Genomic DNA, 23,301 nt, shown 5'->3' on the forward strand with positions numbered 1-23,301 from the left:
AGAGAAAACATTCAGCCTTTGGTTTTTTAGGCTTGGCCTATTTCACTTAGCATAATATTTTCCAACTTCATCCATTTACCAGCAAATGCCATAATTTTATTCTTCTTTATGACTAATATTTCATTGTGTATATGTACCAAGTTTCTTTATCCATTCATCAGTTGAAGGGCATCTAGGTTGGTTCCACAATCTAGCTATTGTGACTTGAGCTGCTGTGACCATGGATGTGGCTGCATCACTGTAGTATGCTGATTTTAAGTCCTTTGGGTATAAAGGGATAGCTGGGTCAAATTGTGGGTCCATTCCAAATTTTCTGAGGAATCTCCATACTGCTTTCCAGAGTGACTGCACCAATTTGCAACTCCACCAGCAATGTATGAGTGTGCCTTTTCCCCACATTCATGCCAACACTTATTATTGCTTGTGTTCTTGATAATGGCCATTCTGATTGGAGTTAGATGAAATCTTAGGGTAATTTTAATTTGCATTTCTCTAATTACTAGAGATGATGAGCACTTTTTCATGTATTTGTTGATCACCTATATATCTTCTTCTGTGAAGTATCTGCCTATTTCCTTAGCCCATTTATTGATTGGGTTCTTTGTAAAAAAGAAGCATCTTAAGTTACCCTTCTTATAGTTTGCTCTGCACTAGCTATATTTGATAACTTTTGAGGAATGATTTTATTTATTTTTCTGCTTGCAGTACTGGGGATGGAACCAGGAGTGCCCTACTGCTAAACTATATCCCAAATCCTTTTCTTTTTTCTTTTGAGCCTGGCCTCACTCAGTTACTGAGGCTGACTTAGAACTTGAGATCCTCCTGCCTCAGCCTTCCAAGTTGGTGGGATTATAGTCACCATTGTGTCTGGCTTGAGAAAGTTTAAAGACTCAAAAGCCTTGGTTTGTCTTCAAGCTCACAGGGGCTCTGGGTTAAATAACTTTGGCTTTATAAGTTTGCTTCATAGTAGTGAGTCTTAATGTAGGCAGTGTTTTAAGTTTTGGTTGAAGGTGCTTTTGACATTTAACCCATAGTTTTCTTGCCTGTAAGTGTTTAAGTTTAGCAAGTAAGAATCATGACTAAGAACTAAAACTACTTAGGAAAAAAAAAAATACGTGAACATATGAAAGATATAATACTTTACCCGTAATCTTGCTGCTGGCTTAACTGATCTGTTGTTGCTTTAAAAACAAACAAGCAAACAGACAAACAAAAATACCCTCTTCGCAATGCAGTGGCACACACCTGTAAACCCAAGTGACTCAGGAGACTGAGGCAAGAGGATTGCAAGCTCAGAGCCAGTCTCAGCAATTTATCAAGACCCTGAGCAACTTAGTGAGACCTTGTCTCAAAATTTAAAAAAAATAAAATAAAAAAAAAAAAAAAGGCTGGGGATGTGGCTTAGTGATTGAGAGGTCCTAGGTTTAATCCCTGGTACCAAAACAAACCAAAAAACCTCTTCAATTATTTAACATAATTAAGATTATTTTGTATATAATTTTGTGTTCACCACAATACTTTTATAAGTATTATTTCATATTTTTAGAAACCTTTTAGAAATGTGGTTTCTAGGGGCTGAGGGTGTAGTTAGATGGTAGAGTGCTTACCTATCGTGTGAGAGACCCTGAGGTTCAGTTGCCAGCACTACAAAAAAAAATTTTATTTCTAAATATCAGGTGTGATTCCATTGCAGGATATCTAGTATATTTCAAATCATTATTTTATTGTTCAACATTTAGGTTGTCATTAAATCATGATGTGTACATTTTTATAAATGAATTTTTTCCCTTATGTCAGTTTTTTTGCCAAAATAGAGGTAAGTGAACTGGGGATGTAGCTCAGTGGTACAGCGCTTGCCTAGCACATGTGAAGCACTAAATTTCGATTCTCAGCACCACATAAAAATAAATAAATAAATAAAAGATATTGTGTCCATCTACAACTAAATATGTGTGTGTGTATGTGTGTGTGTGTGTGTGTGTAGAGAGAGAGAGAGAGAGAGAGAGAAAGTTTAAAGTATAACCACTAGCTTAATGTTGACAGATTTATTGATGCTATTGATAGCTGTCCACAGTTTATTTCCCCCTAGAAAAGTCCCAATTTACTCCTTTCATTATCTTTCATGGGCCTTTTCTAAGACTTTTTAGAACAGCTTACTTAAGGCCTTTTTTGCTTTTAGTGTCACCTCATTTTCCATCACCATACTGTTTCCACAATACTTTCTCCACTGTACAAGTCTGATGATGTCATTTTTTGACTTAAAATCTTTTAGTGACATACTCTTCATTCTGAGCTTAAAATGTATAAGCTTTAATGTGGCATTCAAAACCCTTTTCCATCTTATTATATTCAAACAATGTATCTTTTGTAAGTAAGGAGGTAGAAGGGAGAGCAGAGGGAACAGCATATATAAATTGCAAAGAGTGGCATGTTATATTTGAATTGCAACAAGCACATTGGTGTATGTGAAACTTATAGGTATGGTGGAAGTCATTAGTATACTGTACTTTAATGGGCTAAGGAATAATAAGGCAGATGAATAATATGTGTTATCTGTATTTTAGAAAAGTAACTTGTGATACAAAGAATTGTTAAAAATGGGTTAAAATGACAGAAATCTAATTCAAACTGGCTTAAATTTAAAAGGAATTTATCGGTCAGGCAGTAGGGATAGGCAGAGGTAGATTCAGGACTTGATGACAGTGGCATCCCTGTCGTCCCTACGCTGTAAAAAAAATTTGTTCCTTTTTACTTTTTCCTTTCCTCCTGTGAGCAATTTAGCTTACATTTTGGTACTCACAATCCCAAGAGAAAAGAGTATTTTTTGTGACAGCCTTGGCAGGAAAGTGAAGTCCTGAGGAAAACCTTGTCTCTTTTCAGTCATGTGCTTGTGCCTGAAGTAGGGTAGTTGGTACTCTCACCAGGCCTGGGTTTCCTGTTTGTCTGCAGACCAGAGGCACTCCTTAAAGGAAGGGATTCTTTTGAAAGAACTATGTCTGATATAAGGATAGATAGAAATAGAAGGACAGTCCAGAGTGGGGGGACCAGTTAGAAGGTAGTTTTGATAGCTCATAAGAGGACCAAAGTGGGTGTGAAGTAGATCAGTGTGAGTAGAATGTAGGAAGATAATAAGTAATATGCTTAAAACTTAGTGACTGGAAATAGGAATTAAATTAAAGAAAGGGTACTCTGTTGGGTTACTGTATATATGGTGATGCCATTACTGTTAATGAACATGGAAATTCAGAAAAAGAATACTTTGAAGGGAGTGAAATAGAGATGATAAGTTGAATTTTGGCATGAGCTTGTCCAGAAAACGATTGTAGATAAAAAGAAAGAAAAGCAGGTTTCTGAAAAAGAACTGGTAATTTGTTTATTTATTTATTGTTTTCAGATATACGTGATAGTGTATTTTGTGTATTTTGAGATTATGCATGTGTGGAGTGCAACCCATTCCAGTCTAAATCTCATTCTTGTGGTCGTACATCACATGAAATTACACTGGTCATGTATTCAGATATGAGCATAGGCAAGTTATGTCCAATTCATTCTGTCTTTCCTGTTTCCATTCCCCCTTCCTTTCCTTCCTTCCCCATGGTCCAATCCAGTGAACTTCTGTACTCACCCGTCCTTACCCTCCCTTATTATGGGTTAGCATCCACATATCAGAAAGAACATTCGGCCTTTGTTTTTTTGGAACTGGCTTAGGATGATATCCTCCAGCTCCATCCATTTATCAGCAAATGCCATAATTCCATTCTTTATGGCTGAGTAATATTCCATTGTGCATATATACTGCATTAATAACTAGTATTTTAAAGAATGGGTGGTAAAAGAAAAACCAAGTGAATGGGACCAAAAAAGACAGCTTAGAAAAATAAGTGAACATTTTATGAAAGCAGCAGGAAGAGAATTTATTACTAAAGGTCATTGGTATTCAATAGTGTAGAATAGTTGAGAATAATAATAATTTTGCAATAGATTATCATTGGTGACCTTAGAGCAATTTCACTTGGTTTGTAGAAAGCTAGATTGTAGTGGGATGACAGTATTAAATAATGGAGTGGTAGCTTGATAAGGAGGCAGAAAAGTTTTCTGTAAACTAAGAGAAAGGAGCAGAGACAGCATTGGGGACTGATTTTAAAGTCAAAGCCATGTAAGAAAGAAATCAAAACTGACAAAGTAAGATCTATAAGAAGTTGGATACTTTTTGTGTGTGTGATGCTAGGGATTGAACCCAGGGCCTCATCCATGCTAGGTAAGCACGCTACCATCCCCACTCCAAGAAGCTGAATCCTTTTTTAAATGAACTTTTCTTTTTTCCTTGCAAATAAGGAGACCCATTTTCAGATTTGGGTCTCCCCATCAAACTGCACAGTCATTGGGGTTTGGTACTTAACCTATAAGATTTTAAAAAATGACTGTTGAATAAATGAAAGAGAATAGGGAAAACATTTTAAATACAGGTATGTTTGGAGGTAAAACAGAAGGAACTTGTTGTCATTTTACTCTCTGAAGTAGAATGCCAGGAGTTACTGTTGTCTCAACTAAGCTTAAATGAGAGAATAGATGTGAAAGCAGTCTTAAACTGGAAAGTATTGATATAATTGGAAGGGCATAACCCTTTTTGGCATCTTAATTTTGAATGGATCTTCAAATGAGATGATATTTGGTTCTCACCAATTTAAAAACTCTTCTTCCTTAGCAGTGGTTCATTTAGCTTCTCGTAGGTGTATGGTGTGTAGAGCCTGGTGAGCCTGGGTTAGAATCCAGTTTTCCCTACTTCTTTGCTTTGTGATTTCAGAATTTAACTTGTTCAGCTCAGATTTTGATCCTTGAAAGCAGGATTAAAAACTACTTTGCAGTCATGTTTTTATAATTGCTTCCAACCATAGTAGCTATGGTTTACCTGGGATGTACATCTCTGCCCCATGAGTAGCCAACCTTTATCCATTTTCAGATTTTAAAAAATGCTAGGCAAAAGTATTATCTTACATTGAACCAGATTTTTATCTTCCTCTTTGTTATTTGTTGATCCAAGTCTTCTCTCTAGAACTATACAGTTTGATAACTCTTACAGTGACAGTGCTTAACATAACTCAGAGCTGACATATTCTTACTGACTCCTTTCCCAGCCAAACATCTTCAGCTTTATTACTCTTATGAAATAGTTTCTAGATTTCACTATCATTCTGATTGCCTTCCTTGAATATGTTGTAGTCTCATTCATCACTCTAAATGGGGTCTGGCCAGTGTCTAGCTAGTAATTAGCCTTGCTTTTCATAGAGAAGAAAAAGAATAAGAAACATTTGAAGATAAAACTTTCATTTTAGTTGGTCAAATTAAGGTGTAATTTTACTACTTCATGTTCTAAAGTATACCATTTTCTTATATTTGACATTTGTTATATCAGTGGCATTTATAAAATGATTTCCTTTAGTCTGTTGATCCGTGGGTTGGAGGTTGTTAAATTGATGGTATGATGTTCAAAATGTCATCTACAAGGAAATGAGATCACCTTCATGAGAGACAGATGTGATCCAGTTGAACTGGAGAATAAGAAATGAAAGGGTTACCTAGTCAGATGGCATATGCTTTAAAAGAAGCAGTGTTTTTACAGGCAGGTAGACAGGTAACATTTTAAAACTAAAATGGAGGCTAGAAGAATGCTCGTTTCTTCTCTCTTTCCTCCCAACATACACACATAGGCATTTCCAAGATATACATGATGTGAGCTAAAGAACAGCTAATTCTAGAAAAGTATGTACTTAGAAAAATATTAAGTTTCAGTTAAACCAAATGTAGAATGGACTTTCTAGGGAAGCATAGATTCAAAGAGTTTTGTCAGTATTTAGGTGATCATTTGCAGATTTGGGTCTTTAAAAGGTAATTCTTTCAAAAGAATAAAAACAAAAAATTCAAGTCAAACAGCACAGGTTAAGTTTTCTATAATATGCCAAAAGTGAAGGAAAAGGAAAAATATTTAACGAGTATATAGTACTATACATTAAATAATAATTTTAAGAATTTTTTTTTCATAATTTTTATTACTTCAAGAGGTAGTTTAAAGAAAGAAAAAACACTCATGATTCAGACTGTATTAAAGACCAGTTTGAATGAGAGGTTTCCTTTCTTTAAGGTTGTGTTACTTTTGGATGTACTATTGATCTCTCTTAAGAATAATGTTTAGCTAAGGTTTATGTGATTAGCAGCATCTTTAGCATTTGATTTGTGTTTTATCAGGTCTAGGATAAACATATTCTCTGAAATCTAATTTCATCATTATCTGCATAATTATCTTTTTAAAAAATATTATCCCATGTTTTTTAGAAAATAATTTAAAAATTTGGTTTGTAAGGACTAGGGGTGTAGTTCAGGGGAGAGTGCTTGCTTATCATGTTTGCCAGCTATATTAGAGAAAACTTAGCCCCAGTATTACAAATAATAGAGTGTAAAATTATTTTAAACAGGCTGGATTTTGCCCTTCTTAAAAAAGATTAAGACAAGGTTTTTTTTGCAGTTCTTTCTGGTTTCTACAATGTGGTGACCCTGGGGTAAATTTAGTATCAATTTACTGCACTACAGAAGCTGAAGAGAGAAATTTTTCAATTTAAAAATAAGTTGCTATGGTTACCCAGTGTTTACCTTTATAAGCAATAATTATATGAGACATCCAAGGAGTTCTCCTGAGTACAGAAAGAGCAGTAGCAGAAGTGTATACTAGTTATTTCACATACAAATTGGGAGTGCATGTATCATTTCCTTTCCAAAGTAACTTTCATTTGGGAAATACTTAAATGATTCATGTCTTTCTGAACCTTAGAAGGGTGGAGACAAAAATACTGAACATACTATTTTAAAATTCAAGTAATGATTCAGACTGTTTAGGACATTTTTCATATTCTTTAGTTCCTTTTATTGAAGAGTGCTGAAATTTTATATAGCCACTTCTGTTGTTGAAAGAAAGAAAAAAATGGTTCTAATGTGCTTCAAGTGTGGAGTTTGTTTGTTTTTTTTTTTAATATGTTCTAATAGGGTCATAATGCTCTTATGACCCTAATCAATCCATAAAAACCATGTTTGTAGCTAAATGTTAATTCATAGTTAAGCACTGTTAATTCCTTTTTTATTGTGGTGCTTGGAGTCAAACCCAGGTCCTTGCACAGGCTAGGCAGAGAACCCTACATCCTTAGTCCTGTCAATTCCTTTATATTTAGTCAGTTTTGATAAAAGGAAAAAAGAAGTTCCTGTCAGAATTGATAGTCCATTCCTCACTAATTGGGTTGTTAAAGTACCTATCAGTTATTGTAGAATTTTTTGGACTTTAGTTTATATTCAGTTTTGCAAGAATACCTATATAAAACTTTTTGACTCAGTATAATTCTGATGTTAAAAATTTGAGGCTCAAGGGTGCTTAACAACTGAGCCACATCCCCAGCCCCCTTTTTTTTTTTACATTATATTTAGAGGGAGAGTCTTGCTAAGTTGCTTTAGGGCCTTCTTGCTAAGTTGCTGAGGCTGGCTTTGAACTGCCTGCCTCCTGCCTGCCTCCTGCCTGCCTCCTGCCTGCCTCCTAAGCTGCTGGGATTACAGGTATGTGCCACCACACCCACTGAGGCTCATCATTTTATCTTAATGGATCTTCTGCAGAATGTCTACTTTTCTATGTAATAGAATATTAAATGTGTTTCTTCTTTAATACTAGAACTTTTTTTAAAAAAATTTTAGTCGTCAGTGGACCTTTATTTTATTTATTCATATGCAGTGCTGAGGATCAAACCCAGGGCCTCATACACATCAGGCAAGTGCTCTACCACTGAGCCACAACCCCAGCCCCTAATATTAGGACTTTTGTAAACTCAAAATATTTTATAAAATAGCAGTTAGCACTCAACTGGCTTAAACAGTAAAAGGACTTACCACAAACATCAAGATTTGAAATAAGGTGACTTTATAGTAACTGATTCATTTACTCAGTGCTGTCACACAGGAGCTAGGCCTTTTTCAGCTTTTCTCTATGAAAGACCCAACACAGACCTTAGGATAACTCTTCACAGTCCAAGAAACTTGCCATACTAAGTGGCACCATCAAACACATACTGTTGTCCAGGACAAGGGGAAATTTCTTTCTATGTTTACCTTTTGAGGTACAAGGAGGAATTTCCTAGAAGCTCCACAAACTGACTTTCCCTGACTTGCATAGAGCCAATCTGGCTCAGATCACATGTTCCTTCTCAGATGAGTCACTGTTGAGTCGAATAGGATTACTGTGATCAGCTTACATTATTCAAGATTTCCCCAAATCATATGATATAGAGATGGACATCCCAACAGACTTGGGGTTGTCTGTAAGAAGGAAGGGGTCAATGACTGGTAATTAGACAACCAATAGTATACTATATTTGTAAACCTTGGCATTTTCTTCCAGTAGTTTTAATTTTCCCCACCATTATGAATAAATCACAATACTCTAATAACTGGGGTTCTCTGGGGACTGTGGGAATTTTAAAGGTGGGAAAAGTCACTGATGAGTAATTCATTTTAAAACAGACTAAAGGAAATCATTTCATAAAAGTCACTGATATAACAAGAAAAATGTCAAATGTAAGAAAGCAGTATACTCTAAGAATATGAAATAGTAAAACTACATGTTTTGACCAGCCAAAAGTTGTATCTCCAGATGTTTCCTGTTGATCTCACTTTTCTCCTCAATGGAAAGCATGTCCCTCTTCTGCATCTTCGTGTTCTTCCTTTATCTGTCATTCCTCTTCTTTCTTACATCTTTCCATAAAAAAAAATAATAAAAAACAGTGTTATACCTATGATATTCAGTATCTATTGTAATTGAGGAATCAAATTCTTAATTTTAATTAATTGAAACTAAAAATGATACTTGACTTAGTCTTTGAAAAATTTACATATGTTTGAACAACTTGGGCATGTGTCCACCTCCTCAACTATAAATTTATGAAATCTGAATACAGATCATCAGTTATGCATGTGAAAATTAAATATTTGTGCTGAGATATGCCATAAGTGTAAAGTGACAAACTTAGAAGACTTTGTAAAAAAATGCAAAATACCTGATTTTATTGATTTGTAAAAACAAAGTATCTGATAACTTTTATATTGATAAGTTTAATATTTTGAACAAGTTGAGTTATATCAAGTATTGCTAAGATTAATTTTACCAGTTTTTAAAAATGTGGTTACTAGAAAATTCAAATTATACATGTGACTGTCATTGTATTTCTTTCTTGCTTTCTTTTTTAAGTCATAGATGGACACCATACCTTTATTTATTTATTTATTTATTAAATTTTTTGTGGTGCTGGGGATTGAACCCAGGACCTTGTGCATGTCAGGCAAGTACTCTACCAACTGAACTGTATCCCCAGCCTAATACCTTTATCTTGTTTACTTAGTTTTTTAATGCCATGCTGGGGATCAAACCCAGTGCCCTCACGAATGCTAGGCAAGCACTCTACCACTGAACCACAACCCCAGCCCTGTATTTCTTTTAGACCATGTGGTAAACTTTGGGTAGCTAAACATCTATGCTTTATAAATCATAGTTTTAAAATTTCCACCATTTTTTTTTCAAAAATATGGTAATTAGAACTGAGTTTTGATATTAAATGGCCCTTCTAAGAAAGCACCTTTCCAGTAAATTAAAGGAGTAAAAAATAACAGTGAAGTTTATGGATAGCTTTAGAAAAATATTCACTTTTTTTTAGAGAATGGACGGTTAGAAGGTATCTTTATAAAATTAAAATTAAGTTCATATGCTGTTCTCTTTCCTATGATGGTAGAATTTGTGGCATATACAGTGTGTACTTAATAATTTAGGCCTTCAGTATGAATTGTCTTTCAGTATCTTTTGACATTTCAAAAGATACTGAAAGACACATTGGTTAGTTTCTCTCTTGTTTGATACAGTACACTGTTGAAGTTGGCATAAGGCCTTTGAAGGTGAAGATGATACATATTTTATAATTCTTTGGTGTGATATATATATAGTAGAACCATGAACATTAAATATTTGTAGAATCAGTGCTACAGTATTTTTGGTGAATATTTAAAAAATAAGATATTCTTGCTAAAAGATTTTCAGATTGTTTTTGTGTAATGGATTTTGAATACAATTGAACCAGGTCTACAAGGGAGACTGAGAAAGGTAGCCTTTATTCTGGGAGGCTCTATATCTACTTAAAAGCTGGGCCTTGTAGTTCAATGGAAGACCCAGAAAAAATGGATGCAAAATCTAGATTTTGTCAAAAAACACACATTAATATATGTTAATGATATGCAATATATAGTAGTACTATTGGAAGGGCTAACAGTTTGCTACTTATTACCATTATAACATACTGGTGAGATATAATCATTTAAGATCTTCAAATGACATTAGTTGTTAGCCATTTTGGAAGTACAGCTGGATAAACATTTAAAAAAATGGTCTGGGTCATAAATATATAAAATACAGGGTTAAATATTATCTATTTTGAGGACTTTAAGTGGATTACAAGATTGTTTAGAATTCTTGATCTGTGAAAGATGTTTTCTGAAACAAGGTTTCAGCCCACTTTCTTAACCATTTTTTGCCACAGACTTTATGATTTCATTTGTCCCTGGAGATTGGTTACGGGATCCCCCATGGATGACAGAATTCAAGGTTGCTCAGGTCTCTTGTATAAAATGGTGTAGTATTTGTGAGTAACATATGCACATCCTCCAAGTGTACTTTAACATCTCTAGATTGCTTATGATACCTAATTCAATATAAATGCTACGTAAGTAGTTGTTGGACTGTATTGTTTAGGGAATAGTGACAAGGGGAAAATGTCTCTACATGTTCAGTACAGACAGTTACCCCCCCATTTTTAATTTATAGTTGGTTGAATCTGTAGGTGGGGGACTTACAAATATGGAGAGCTAACTATACTTAGAGACTAATGTTGGCTCTTGACATTGGTATGACACTCTCAAGAAGTTTTGGATTATGGAGCATTTTAAAATTTGGATTTTGATGAAGTTTACTTTTGGTAAAATCTATGCAAATACTACAAAATTCAAAGACCTCTGAAATCTTAAACACTTCTGATTAAGGGATATTCAACCTTTATTTTATTCCATGATAGTTTAGAGGTTACAGATGTGTAAGGGTAAGTAGAAATTTAGTTTGAATCTTGACATAGAAGAAAAAATCAAAGGAATTCTAAAAATAATCTTTCAGAGCCTCAAGTTTTTATCAGCAAAAGTACAGTGTAAACAGGCTTTACCATTATATAATTCTATGAATAGTGGGAATAAACTCCTGATAGGATACATTTTACATAAAGAATGGAAGGATTATGAAGTTGTTAGGATTGAACTTGTTCCTTAAGAACTTAATCTGACTGGGCACAGTGGTCTATAGCAGTAGTTCCAGCTATTTGGGAGATTGAGGCAGGAGGAGTTTTACTTAACCCCAGGAGTTGGAGACCAGCCAGGGCAACTTAGAAAGAACCCTCCCCCCTCAAAGAGCCTAATCTAATTTGACCTAAATGGGAGAGGGGGGATCACATTTCCTTGCAGTTTCTCTCATTGAGAGTACAAAAATTGTTGGACTGAAGAGTTTGAACAATCTTTGTCAGTAATTTCCCCTCAGAAATACCTCTCCCATTTCTAATTTCTTAAATATGTATTCACCTGTCTTTCTTTTAAGATATAAGTTACCTGAGGGTAGGGGCCTGTCTTATTCAATAGAAGTTATGATGATATGAAACAATGCCATAAGCTGCTAATTTAAATAATAAAAATTACCAAAGTACTATATTGTTTAGTTTATTTCATTAATCTTTGGTTGTATATCATGGGCCAGTATTTTCTATCCTTTCTCTTCCCCTAAACTGTAAAGTACTGTGAATGTGGAAGAATGAAAAACCTGTAATCCTTTTTGCCTAGGTTTATTGCTCTCCTCATTAATACTTAGTAAGTACTTGTCTGGAGTCTTAAACTTTTAAGTGTCCCTCAAGAGGGTTCTGGAAAATGGAGGCGTTACATCTGAACAAATCTCCAGGTGGTAGTCTGACTTACCTCACTGGTACTAAGGTTGGGGGATTCAGGACTGTATCCTTTTATCTATTCACTGGCTTCACAGGGAAATTCAACTGTCCCAAATATCCATAATAATAAGGTTATACGGTTTGAATTTCATAGCTGTTATATTCAACAGTATGACAGTGACATATTGTTAATATCACTTAGGTGTTGAAGTGAATATAAGAGGTTAAATAACTTGCTTAGGTTTGCAGGGTCAGGTTAGTTAATGAAAAGTGGATTTGAATTCTAGGCAATTTGATTACAAAGCTTACATTCTCAAATACCATGCTATTACAGTATTTTTCTTCATAAAAATCTCTGGAAATTATTCTTCTATTATTCAAGTATGAAGAAATTTGGGCTCAGGGATTTTAAGTAACTTGCCTTAGGATACAACAGCTAGTAAATGATGGAATCATAATTTTAACTTCAGATAGGCTGATTCCTTAGCCCTCCTTAACTGTAGCCATCACCCCTTATTGTTTTTATTTTTTTAAGCCTGTCAGCTCTGAGTTTTATTTCACTTATTAGAAGAATGAAACTCATGACTTTGCACCTTAATGCTTCCTATATCTTTGTTAAAAATAGATGTGTATCTAAAACACATTGCTTTTAATAAAACTGCCACTTCAGAGTCTTATAACATAGTAGAATGCATTTCAGTGAAATTATTTACGAGTGGAAGAAAGTAGAAGGGAACAAGCAATACATATATAACAAAGACCCTGCCTTAAAGGAACTTGCTTTATGATTGGCAGAATATAAATACTGAAGTTGATCTAGAACAAGGAACAGTATGTACTTGCTTAAGCCCAAGTAGGTGACTTAGGCTCTAGATACTTTGGAACAAGTTAAAAGTTACCTGTATAAAAAGAGATTCCATTTGGGGGATAAAAAGCCCTGAAAGTGGAATATAGGGTAATGTTATTGTAATAGTTTGTTTTCAGATATTTCAATTGTTAAGATGATATGTTTGATCCAGCCATGTAGAGATAGATAATTTGTATATGTTAAATATTTGTATAACTGTAATTTGACTTAAAAGTATTTTATTTACTTATTTATTTTTAGTACTGGGGATTGAATCCAAGAGTGCTTTTCCACTGAGCTATATCCCCAGCTTAAAAGAAAAAACAAAACAAAACAAAACAAAACAAAAAATTGTGGATGTAGCTATTTTTGTCTGTTTTGAGAAAGGATCTTGCTAAATTACTGAGGGTCTCATTAAATTGATAAAAACTGCCCATCCTCAGCCTCAGCTCCCAAGTTGCTGGGATTGCAGGTATGTACCACCAAACCTAGCTCCATTTTACATATTTTAAAATAGCTTAGAGCCAAGCATGGTGTCACACACCTGTTGTCCCAGTTACTTGGGAGACTGAGGCTGGAGGATTACTCCAGTCTAGGAGTTCTAGGCCAGCTTGGGCATAACTAGAACTCATTTCAAAGCAACAACAAAAAAAGGTAAAATAACTATCAAACCCATAAGAATGTTATAGGTTATTTTATACACTGATACTCTATATCTTTCAATGGTTTTTGTTTTCAAATTTTGGCATTTTTATACTACCTATATTATGTTGGTTTTATTTTTCCTTTTTTTCCATGGTTTGAAAAGTAGACTAACTTAAATACATGATCAGATTAACTCTGAAGTAACTCATTTAAAAATAACTTGTTGGGGAATATTTTTGCAGTAGATAACATTCCTTCCTTTGTTACCTAAAGTTTTCACAACCATTATAGATTACCTGTCTTTCAAGATTACTTTTATAGACTTGTATTTTAGGTTGTAAAAATCTGGGTATTGGGTGTGGATATGTTTGGGATAAGGCACAATTTTAGTAGTTTGAATAGCTTTGGGTAAGAAACTTTGAGTCTGTGTTTTCTTCTATTAAATAGGAGCATAACAGGATTATTGTATCAAATGAGAAAGTACAGCCCCTGACACATAGAACTGTTAACTTTATTAATAGAAATATCGATTGATAGAAGAAAAAATACAGGTTGAAGGGGAACCAAGGTATTTTTGTGTTATTTTTCTGTTACGTACTATTCCCATCATCTGGTAAACAGAGAAATGGAGGGCAAGAGGGAGCCAACTACAAAATGGCTGGGGTTTTTTGGTTTTGTTTTGATTTTTGCAGTGCTAGGTATCTAACCTAGGGCTTTACACAAGGTAGGCAGGACTTCTGTCACTGAACTATAGCCCTACCCCCTCTCCAAACAGTTTGAACACCTGTTTGTAGCTTTGAGAACATTATTTTTATGGGGGAAGGAGATTCTTTTTCTTTACATTGCCCTGTGCCCTTTTAACATGTTGATAATTCAGGACCAAGAATTTTAGATATTTGTTTTATAGCTGTTTAAAAGACTTTTAAGGCTTTATGGTAGTTCCAGATAGGAAGGTAGGATTATTTAATTTCTTCACTGAATTTGAACTTATGTGAAAATTTTTTTTCCTTTAAAAAGATGAATCAGTTAATTAAATTCGTCAAATTAGAAATTGGTGGAAAAATATCGTTTCTTTAAACGTCTTTAATCCTAAAAAAAAAAAAAATAGAATATATCTTGGGTCGGGGGAGAGATCTTGGCAAAAATAACACATTAACTTAGGTTCTTGGGTTTTATATCCTCATAAAATATTTTTCCTTCTCTAAATCTTTTTTATGAGTTCACTGCGACATTCTTACTGCAGCCACCATTATAGGGTTAAACATTTGCTATATTGTAGCATATGAAAGCAGTTAAGCTGTTTGAAATTGTTTACTTGCTGAAACCAGTGTTAGTCAGCAGAGGCAGTACACCAGATTTCCTTGTGGCTTTTAGTGGAAAATGTTAAAAGCACACTCATTTTTCAGTTATAGAATTTTTTCAGTTTGATCCGGATTAGTCACAGAACTGGCATGAACCTTCTAATTGTGAAGGCTGTCCAAAGGCACTATTTTTTTCTTCTGCTAGAGGAAGTTACATCCTGAGCAGTAGCTCAGCTCTCTGGTAAGTGTAACATGTGAGCATTACTAGGCATTTCATCCTGCGGGTCCGCAGTCTTTGCTTTTCAGACTGTTGCTCAGTTGGAACGCTTCTGAGAGGCCAATCCTGAGGTTCTGTAGATATTTTTTACAGACCTACTCATTTGGGGATGTCATTGGAATTTTGCAAGATCATTTGAGGAATAGGAAAGCATCTGAAATCAACTGAAAAGGATAACTGTGGTGGTTTTCACTGTGGAAGAAAACTATTGGCACGGAGGCAGATGACTGAATAAAGTAGTTGGCTCAAAGAAGATGCACAGTCTGCTATTTTTTTCCTCTGAATGAAGACTGTTAAACGGAAGCTGTATTCATGTGGAGATCAAAGAAAACACAGGAATGATAAATGTTTTTTTTTTTCTTTCTCTCTCTTGTTTTAAAATGAAAACCCTGAAGCAGTAATTTGAGCTCAAATGTCTTCTATTTCCTTCAAACAGCCTGCTTGTTCTATTAGGATTCTCCACTATCACCATTTCTGCCTCGTTCCTGTGCCCTTTTGCTGGAGCAGCTACGGACAACTGCCTGATAGAGAAAGAATGAAAGCTCTGCCTTGCTTATTCTATCGATGGGAATAAAGCTATCTGTGTTTCTTCTATTATATGGGAAATCTGGATTAATCAAGCTGTATTCTAGTACCAAGAGTCCTATTGTCTCTTGTGGTCTGACTCATCACATGTAAATGTACTGCAGCTTTGCTATTAATGCAGAGTATTTTTCCCCCTTTTCCAAACACAGAAACAATTGTTAACCTTCAAGCTTCGTTTTCAGGATTTGTGCTGAGCTCTAGATCTTCATTTTTTAAATTTCCTGGATAAGATCTTCATTGAATTAGTGAAACTGAAGAAATGAAGACAAATTAGAAGTGGAAACAGAATAGTGAGATTTTATTTTTTATTTTCAGTTGAAAGCAAGCCAACTTGCTGGTTATTATATGACCTTGCAGGCAAGAGTGGGTATAGATGTGATCATCTCTGTCATAGAAGTAGTTTCTTATTTCATTCTTTATTGTGTGGTGTTTGGTCACCAAAAACAATGATTGTTTTGTATAAGTAAATTTCAGAGAGCAATATTACCATTTTAGTAGGTGGAAATACATTAAAATGAGTGTGTACTGGACTCAGTTTTAATGATTGACATGTTGATTGAAAGTTTTTTTTAAGTATTATAGTAACTAACAGAAAATAGAATTTTATTTTTTAATTAGTTTCAAGTTATATATTATAATTTTAAATTTCAGTTTCTGTGATGGTACTTAGTAACTTTATAAAACCAGCTGCGCTGTTCAGAGAATGTTTGTAAGTGTTGTTCAGAAGAGGAGGAAAAACTACTTGTGCTCTTCCAACTGTGGCTTTTATCACAAAACTTGGAATTTAATGTTTTAAAATTAAAGAGCGAATGAGTCGAGTGTGTATTGTTGTTTTGGAGGAGGTAGAAGATGAGTCTCCTGAATTCATTTCTAAATTGCCACAGGAAAATAAATCCCTACATTCTCCACCTTCGGGAAATGTATTGGTAAGATATGAGAGTTTATATTTCCTATATTATGCTAAGCTAGTATTATAACTTTTATTTCTAAGAATAAACTTGAGCTAGTTTCCACTAGTTTCATTGTGTCAATATGATGCAATATTATTTCTGTATAAAATAAACACATTTCTGATTTTTTTTTTAAAAGTTTAGGTAACATTTCAGACTTTACTATCTCTTAATCTCTTAAAAAGACTTTTTTGAAAAATAGAGAAATAGTTTTGGCAACCACGTTTCTGTTTTCATTTTGTGGTTTTTAGAAGTGATGTGACAAGAATCGGGAACCGCATATTTTAAGAAAGGTTAACTACTACTAGCAACACCAGTGCACAACCTTTTCTATAAAGAATTTTTATGTATTTACATGTAAGGCTTTATATGAAAAAAGACTTTATCCTAAATCTTATTTTTAATGCTGTTGTCAAACTGGCTCCTTATTTGGTAGTATAATATGATACTTTAGAGCGTCTGTGTTGTTTATTAAGAAATTATATTTAGACCTGCATGTGTTTGTCTTTTCACGTTATTTAGGTTTACAGTATTTTTTGGTCCTTTGAGTAGAGTTATTTTTATTAGCTGCTGAGTTTACTTTCTTGGGATTTATGTCTTGTGATATGAACTCCATGCATGTTATTTTCATGCCCCAAACAGACATTTCAAGGGGACATGCTTTCATGGGCCTCAGTGTGGGCTGGATATTGCTTATTTGACAAGTCTTAATCCACAAGTAGATGTTGAGATATCATACTTTTATTTGGAAGTCTTTCTTTTTATCATACATGAACAAAAAACATTCACTTAATAAGAAATAAACCTGACTGTGTTTATTATACTACTTAATTTTAGTCAAACCAAATTGATAAATACATTTTTAAATTTAAGCCCCCCCACCTCCCAAGGATGAATCCTGTACTTTGATATGATTTGACTTTATGAAACTTCTGCCAATTATTGCTACAGGGAAGAAAAATTTTAGGTTTAGAAGTTATATGTCTCAGCATGGTGGTGCATTCCTGTAATTCTAGCTGTTCAGAAGTCTGAGGCAGGAGGATCTCAAGTTTGAGGCCCACCTGGCCTCAAATATAGCAAGACCCTGTCTCAAATTTTAAAAAAGGACTGAGGATGTAACTCAATGGGTTCAGTTCCCAGAACTACATCAAAAAAGAAAGAAAGAAGTTGTTTATGGAATGGAAAGAGAATTATTCATGAGGTAGGACTAATGTTTTTTATTATTCTCGTATTTTAGCCATCACTGGTGCAAGCTATTTTTAATGGAGATCCTGATGAAGTTCGAGCACTAATATTTAAGAAAGAAGATGTTAACTTTCAGGTAAAACAATTCCTTGATACTAGCCTTTAAACCTACTTTTTAAGACTCTCCTAGAATTGTGATTTTTGTTTAAAATATATAACTTAATTTTGTTAACAGTGGTTTTAAGTGAGGACAGAGGGTCTTGCAGCAAAAAGGGGAGCACTGGACTTATATTCAGGGCAATAAAAGTAAAGAGTACTGGATACCAGTGAGAGTCCTTTGTTCTCCCAACTTTTTACTTCGAAATTTTTACTTTTAATTTGAAACATAGGAATGTTGAAAAGTACACTCAACACCTATGTACCCTTCACTTCAGTTCAGCATTAATAACATTTGCAACATTTAATTTTAACTTATATTTGCAAAGATTTTATATGTACAAGTATGTGTTTATGTGTATGTGTATGTACATTTCTTTTGTTGAACCCCCATTTAAAAGTAAGTTTCAGAAACCTATCCCTTTACCGTATGCATTTCAGTTGAGGGTTCTTTTTGGTCAACTTGAATAACAGATGTTTCTAATAAGTTTGTAACATATTTGACTTGATTATGAGATCAGCTCTGCTTTCTGTTAATAATCATGATGAGCATTTTACAAAGATTCCTCAGTACTTTTTGTCTGATTATTTTTTTTAGTAAATACGTCATTTTCAAAGGTTTCCAAGTTAAAGGTACAATATATTTAATATTCAAGACTGACAGGCAGGACAATTTAGAAGGAGTGGATATAAGAATAATTCTTCTATATATTTCTTGGTAGCAAATAGTGTGTAATTTACTATATGATCAGATTCATTAATGTGTATATTTTTACTGGAAACAAATTATCTCTGAGTTATCAAGGGGTGAGTGCTGATGATTCATAAAGTTGCTGTAGCAACATCAAAATAGATGATCTAGAAATAATTGTAGTTCTAAGAAAGCATACCCTGCAAGCTCATCTTGAACTCATCTTTCTATTTATCCAGTATTATGACCATTTAAAGTAGATATAAAAATTTTTTATCTTATTTTAAAAACTTGAATTATCTGAATAGATTGAAATCATTGGCTAAAATGGCTATGTCTGATATTGAGTATTGACTAGAATGCTATCATTATATTTTTTTCTTAAACCCTAAGAGAATTGCCTCCAAGTTTATATTTATCTGTAGGATCATGCACCCAATTCAGGATGTATTTCTTTTAAATAGAGTGCCTTTTCGCTTTACCTAATCTGGCAAGTCTACTTTTCTTAAGACTGGAAATAGGTATAGGAGTGTAAATTTATGAAAACAAGCTTTCTATTCTGTTTAACTCTTTGGGGTTCTGTTGTTTACTTTAATAGTACTAACAAATCTTACTTTGATGAGAAAGTTTAAGCCATAATCTCACTTACTGTGGCTAATTTCTCCATTCTTATGAAGTTCATTATAGCTTACATTGTTTTCTGCTCTAATGAAAGTATGTTAAATTTTAAAATATTCCTTATTATTTTGAACACTAGTTTATTCATCATTGGCCCTTCTTGAAGGTGACTGTTGTCTTCAGTGATAACATGGATTATATATTTGAAAATAACATCCAACTTTTTGAAACACAGCTTTCTCTTGCATTGTTTGAAGTTTTCTTGGTTTGGGTTTTTTTTTTTGTTTTTTCTTTTTAAGTTTTTAGGATGGATATAAGTTCAGATTTCTCTACTGTTAAATAGTCATTGTTCAATTTTAGATTTTTTTTTTTTTTTTTTTAGTAAAATGCTGAAGTTTTGAATTTTGTGGATCATTAAACAGCACCTTAATATTCCTAATTGATTTTTAAGAAAACTCTAATTTTAAATGTTTTATTTTGTATGGAAGTTCTTCTATAGTAGGAAGATAGGTAAGATGTTTTCACTAGAAATTATAAGAGTTTTATATTAGGAGACTTTTTTTTTGGCCTTTTATATACATTTTTCATTTAATTCTTATAAAAACACTCTAAATAAGCTCTAGTATTATCATGCCCATTTTATAGATATAAAAAATTGAGTCTTAGCAAAGTCAAGTAATTCACTCAGAATCACCCTAAGAAGGAATGGTCTACCAAACAGTTTGCAATATAGTCTACAACCATTTCACACCTTCAATGAGTATGTAATACCATATTTTAAAAAATTTTTGAACAGTTAAAAAGTTAGAAACTCTAGAAGACATAAGTTATTTAATCTAATACAACAGATGACAACACTTAGTGGGTTCATTTGGACTTAATCTCACACTTCAGGACACTGTTGAACAGAAGGGGCCCCCAAGGTAACCAGGTCATGTTCACCTAAGTGGTCTTTGTGGGCAAATCTAGACTGGCAGAGTGTAGAAGAATGGCTACCTAGGGTTAGGAGAGAAAGTGGCGAGAAAGGAGTTTCTTTAATTAGAGTGATGAAAATATTCAAAAATTGGATTATGGTGTTGGTCACACACTCTAAATATACTAAACACTGTTGAATCACATATTTTAAACTGTTAATGTAATAACATATATATTATATAATGTCAATAAAGCTGTTATAAAACAACTTCCCAGGATCAGTATCAAGTGTTCCCTAGTCACTCCATGTGGCTGCTGTCTTCCAGAACAAACAAGCAAACCAGATGTTTGTTAAGTGAGCCTGCACCCAAGAACAGAATGTCTAAACAATAATGAGAATAGTAACTATGCCTGTGAAGTGGAGGTAGTAATCACCCTTGCCCCTTTCTCAAATACCATTAGAGAAACATTGAATGGTATTGGCTTTTGATTTTTATCAGTCTAGCATCAATGGAAATATAATTTTATTCATCATTATCAAAATGTGTTAAAATTGGAAGAAGGGAATATTATAAAGAAGAGCAATGGTGGATTTAAAAGGCCCCAAAAGACTCCATTAAGGCCTACTAGAACCTTGTGGACTTGGGGACTCATATTAGGAGACTTTTGACTGCCTGACCAAATGGAGGTTTATTACTTGTATAATAATTTAATCCAGAGCAGAGTGGTCAGCTGGTTGGTGAAGACAGCAGTGTCAGAGCTCTGGGAGAGCTTCTTTGCTAGACTCTTGGGTTTTTTCTTCATGACAAGAGATGATTGCTACATCAGGTACTCAGAACACACACCCGAAGGGGATTCTCTTATACATTTCTTTTTCTGTCTTTCTTTTTTGCAGAGGATGGAGTACTGGGGATTGAAGCCAGAGGCATGTCATCACTGAGCTATATCCCCAGCAATTTTTGTTTTATTTTTTATTTTGAGACAGGGTCTTGCTAAGTTGCTGAGACTGTCCTTTGAAGTAATCCTCCTGCCTTGGACTTCTGAGTCAGAGATTATAGGTGTACACCACCTGGATTTTTTTTTTTTTTTTTTTTTTTTTTTTTAAACCAAGGGAAAAACCTCTTTTCTACAATCACCACAAAATGCTACCCATTGTATCAGAAGAGTAGGAAGGAATTACTTATTTTTGCTTAGATCATTTATGGTTCATTGCTTGGTTCTTCCCCTAGGACTAGAATAGGAATTCATCTTCATTGAATATATTGTCATATCTGGAGTAAAATGGGATTTTCATAGTAAGGAAGAAAGGAAATATAGTTGAGAAAGTAGCTATTTGGATTGGTAACTTATCAAAGGGGAATTATTGGTTGCCTAAAATAGTTGAAAATTAAGTGTTACCTGGATATGAAAAAAAACATGGTAAACCAAAATGGGGAAATACAATCAAAGTTTAAGTCACAGTTGCATTTATAGTGTAGAGAACATAATTGGACTATAATTTGAATCTTCTTACATATTAGCTGTACAACTTAGAGCACATCTATTTAAATTTCTTCAGGACCCTTTTGTTGTTGTTGTTGTGATTTATGGGGTTATATAATGATCTTTAAGATTTTTCTCCACCCCAAATTTAGGATACTCTAAAAATTATGAATAACTTTGAATGATTACCTGCATTTATTGAGATGCTTTCATTTGTTTTTCTTGCTTTATGTGGCCAGAATAATAATGCCTTTCCTTAGGATTTACTAGAATTTAATGCCATGTTGTAGAACCCAAATAATCTAATCCAAAATATTAATGATACCACATTTTGGGAGAAAGGTTTGACTCTTTGGAGAAAATTATTTTCTGTAAGTAGAATTGGTCTTCTCTGTCCAGAATGATAGAATTGGTTTGATTATAGCTTACTTCTGACAGGTATATGCATGAGACTTTTTAACTCATGCAACAATATTGTAAAGTAGTAGAGTGACATTTCCTTTTCATCAGTAGATGACAAAACTAAAAAGAGTTTTAAAAACTTGAGGAACAAGAGGTATAGAACAAGAATTTAAAACTTTGTCTGAGTTGACTAATGGGAAATCAAGTATATTATTGAGGGAGAAATATTTTATTTTTGCCAGCTAGTACCATGAAATAAGAATGATTCAAAAATAGGTATTTTTCCCTCAAAGAAGTTAATATATATGCCCTATGGATGCCTGCCTTTTAGACAGTGACATAAATATCCTATTTTTCATAATACCAAGTACAATTAAATTCTAGCATTGCATACAAATGAATGCACAAGCCCTTTAGTTCCTCACTTTTTGGATGAATAAAAGTTTCATTCAAGTTAATATTACACTAGGGGCAATTATAATCCAGCCAAAACTATTTCCACTGTTTAAACAGGAAGGTCTAGATTATGAGTGATACTTTTTAAACTCAAAAAAGAACTGATTTAAGTATGAGGCAGTAATTTTTTAATATGTGCCTTTCAGAAACTAATGATAATACCAAAGGAAAAACAAGTTGCAAAATTTTAACAGAGCCATAAGCTAGAGCATATACATAGAATATACAGAACTCTGTATCCAAGAGAGTATATATTCCTTTTAAGTTAGTTTGTTTGTTTATTTTGAGGTTCTGCTTTTGAACCCATGGCCTTGCACATGCTAGGCAAGGACTCTACCACTGAGCCACATCCCCTGTCCTAACAAGACAGGAGATATTATATAGCTTGATTGGGCTAGGTGTGTACCTCAGTTGTGGACCCTTGCCTAGCATGCACTGTGTGCCCTTGCCTAGCAGTACTGTAAAACAAACAAAACCCCAAATATAATAGCTTACTTTATTTTTAAATTTTTATTAGTACCAGGGATTGAACCCAGGGGTGCTTTACCACTGAGCCACATCCCCAGTCCTTTCAATTTTGAATTTTGAGACAGGGTCTCACCAAGTTACTCACAGTCTCGCTAAGTTGCTAGGGCTGGCTTTGAATTTGCCATCCTCCTACCTCAACTTTAACTTGATGTTTTTGAAAATGCTCCTTGTGTATTTTGCTTATTCCAAATGTTTTAAGACTGGTTTTGCCCAAGT

The 23,301-nt window shown here is 33.9% G+C and overlaps 1 protein-coding gene across 6 annotated transcripts in view; it reads left to right on the top strand.

Moving 5' to 3' along the window:
- Ankrd28 (ankyrin repeat domain 28) overlaps positions 1–23,301 on the top strand; it is a 198,753-nt gene that overhangs the window by 60,262 nt on the left and 115,190 nt on the right. For 2 of the 6 annotated variants that reach the window (XM_047531882.1, XM_047531883.1), the window contains exons 1-2: positions 15,166–16,628; positions 17,890–17,973. In XM_047531882.1, the coding sequence (XP_047387838.1) occupies positions 16,512–16,628; positions 17,890–17,973 (201 nt within the window). In that variant the 5' untranslated portion in view covers positions 15,166–16,511. Of the gene's footprint in view, positions 1–15,151; positions 16,629–17,889; positions 17,974–23,301 lie in introns of those variants that run through there. The other 4 variants (XM_047531881.1, XM_047531880.1, XM_047531884.1 and 1 more) reach the window with 3 other exon arrangements.

This window comes from Sciurus carolinensis, chromosome 17, assembly GCF_902686445.1.
Source record: "Sciurus carolinensis chromosome 17, mSciCar1.2, whole genome shotgun sequence".
NCBI classification, from domain to species: domain Eukaryota; kingdom Metazoa; phylum Chordata; class Mammalia; order Rodentia; family Sciuridae; genus Sciurus; species Sciurus carolinensis.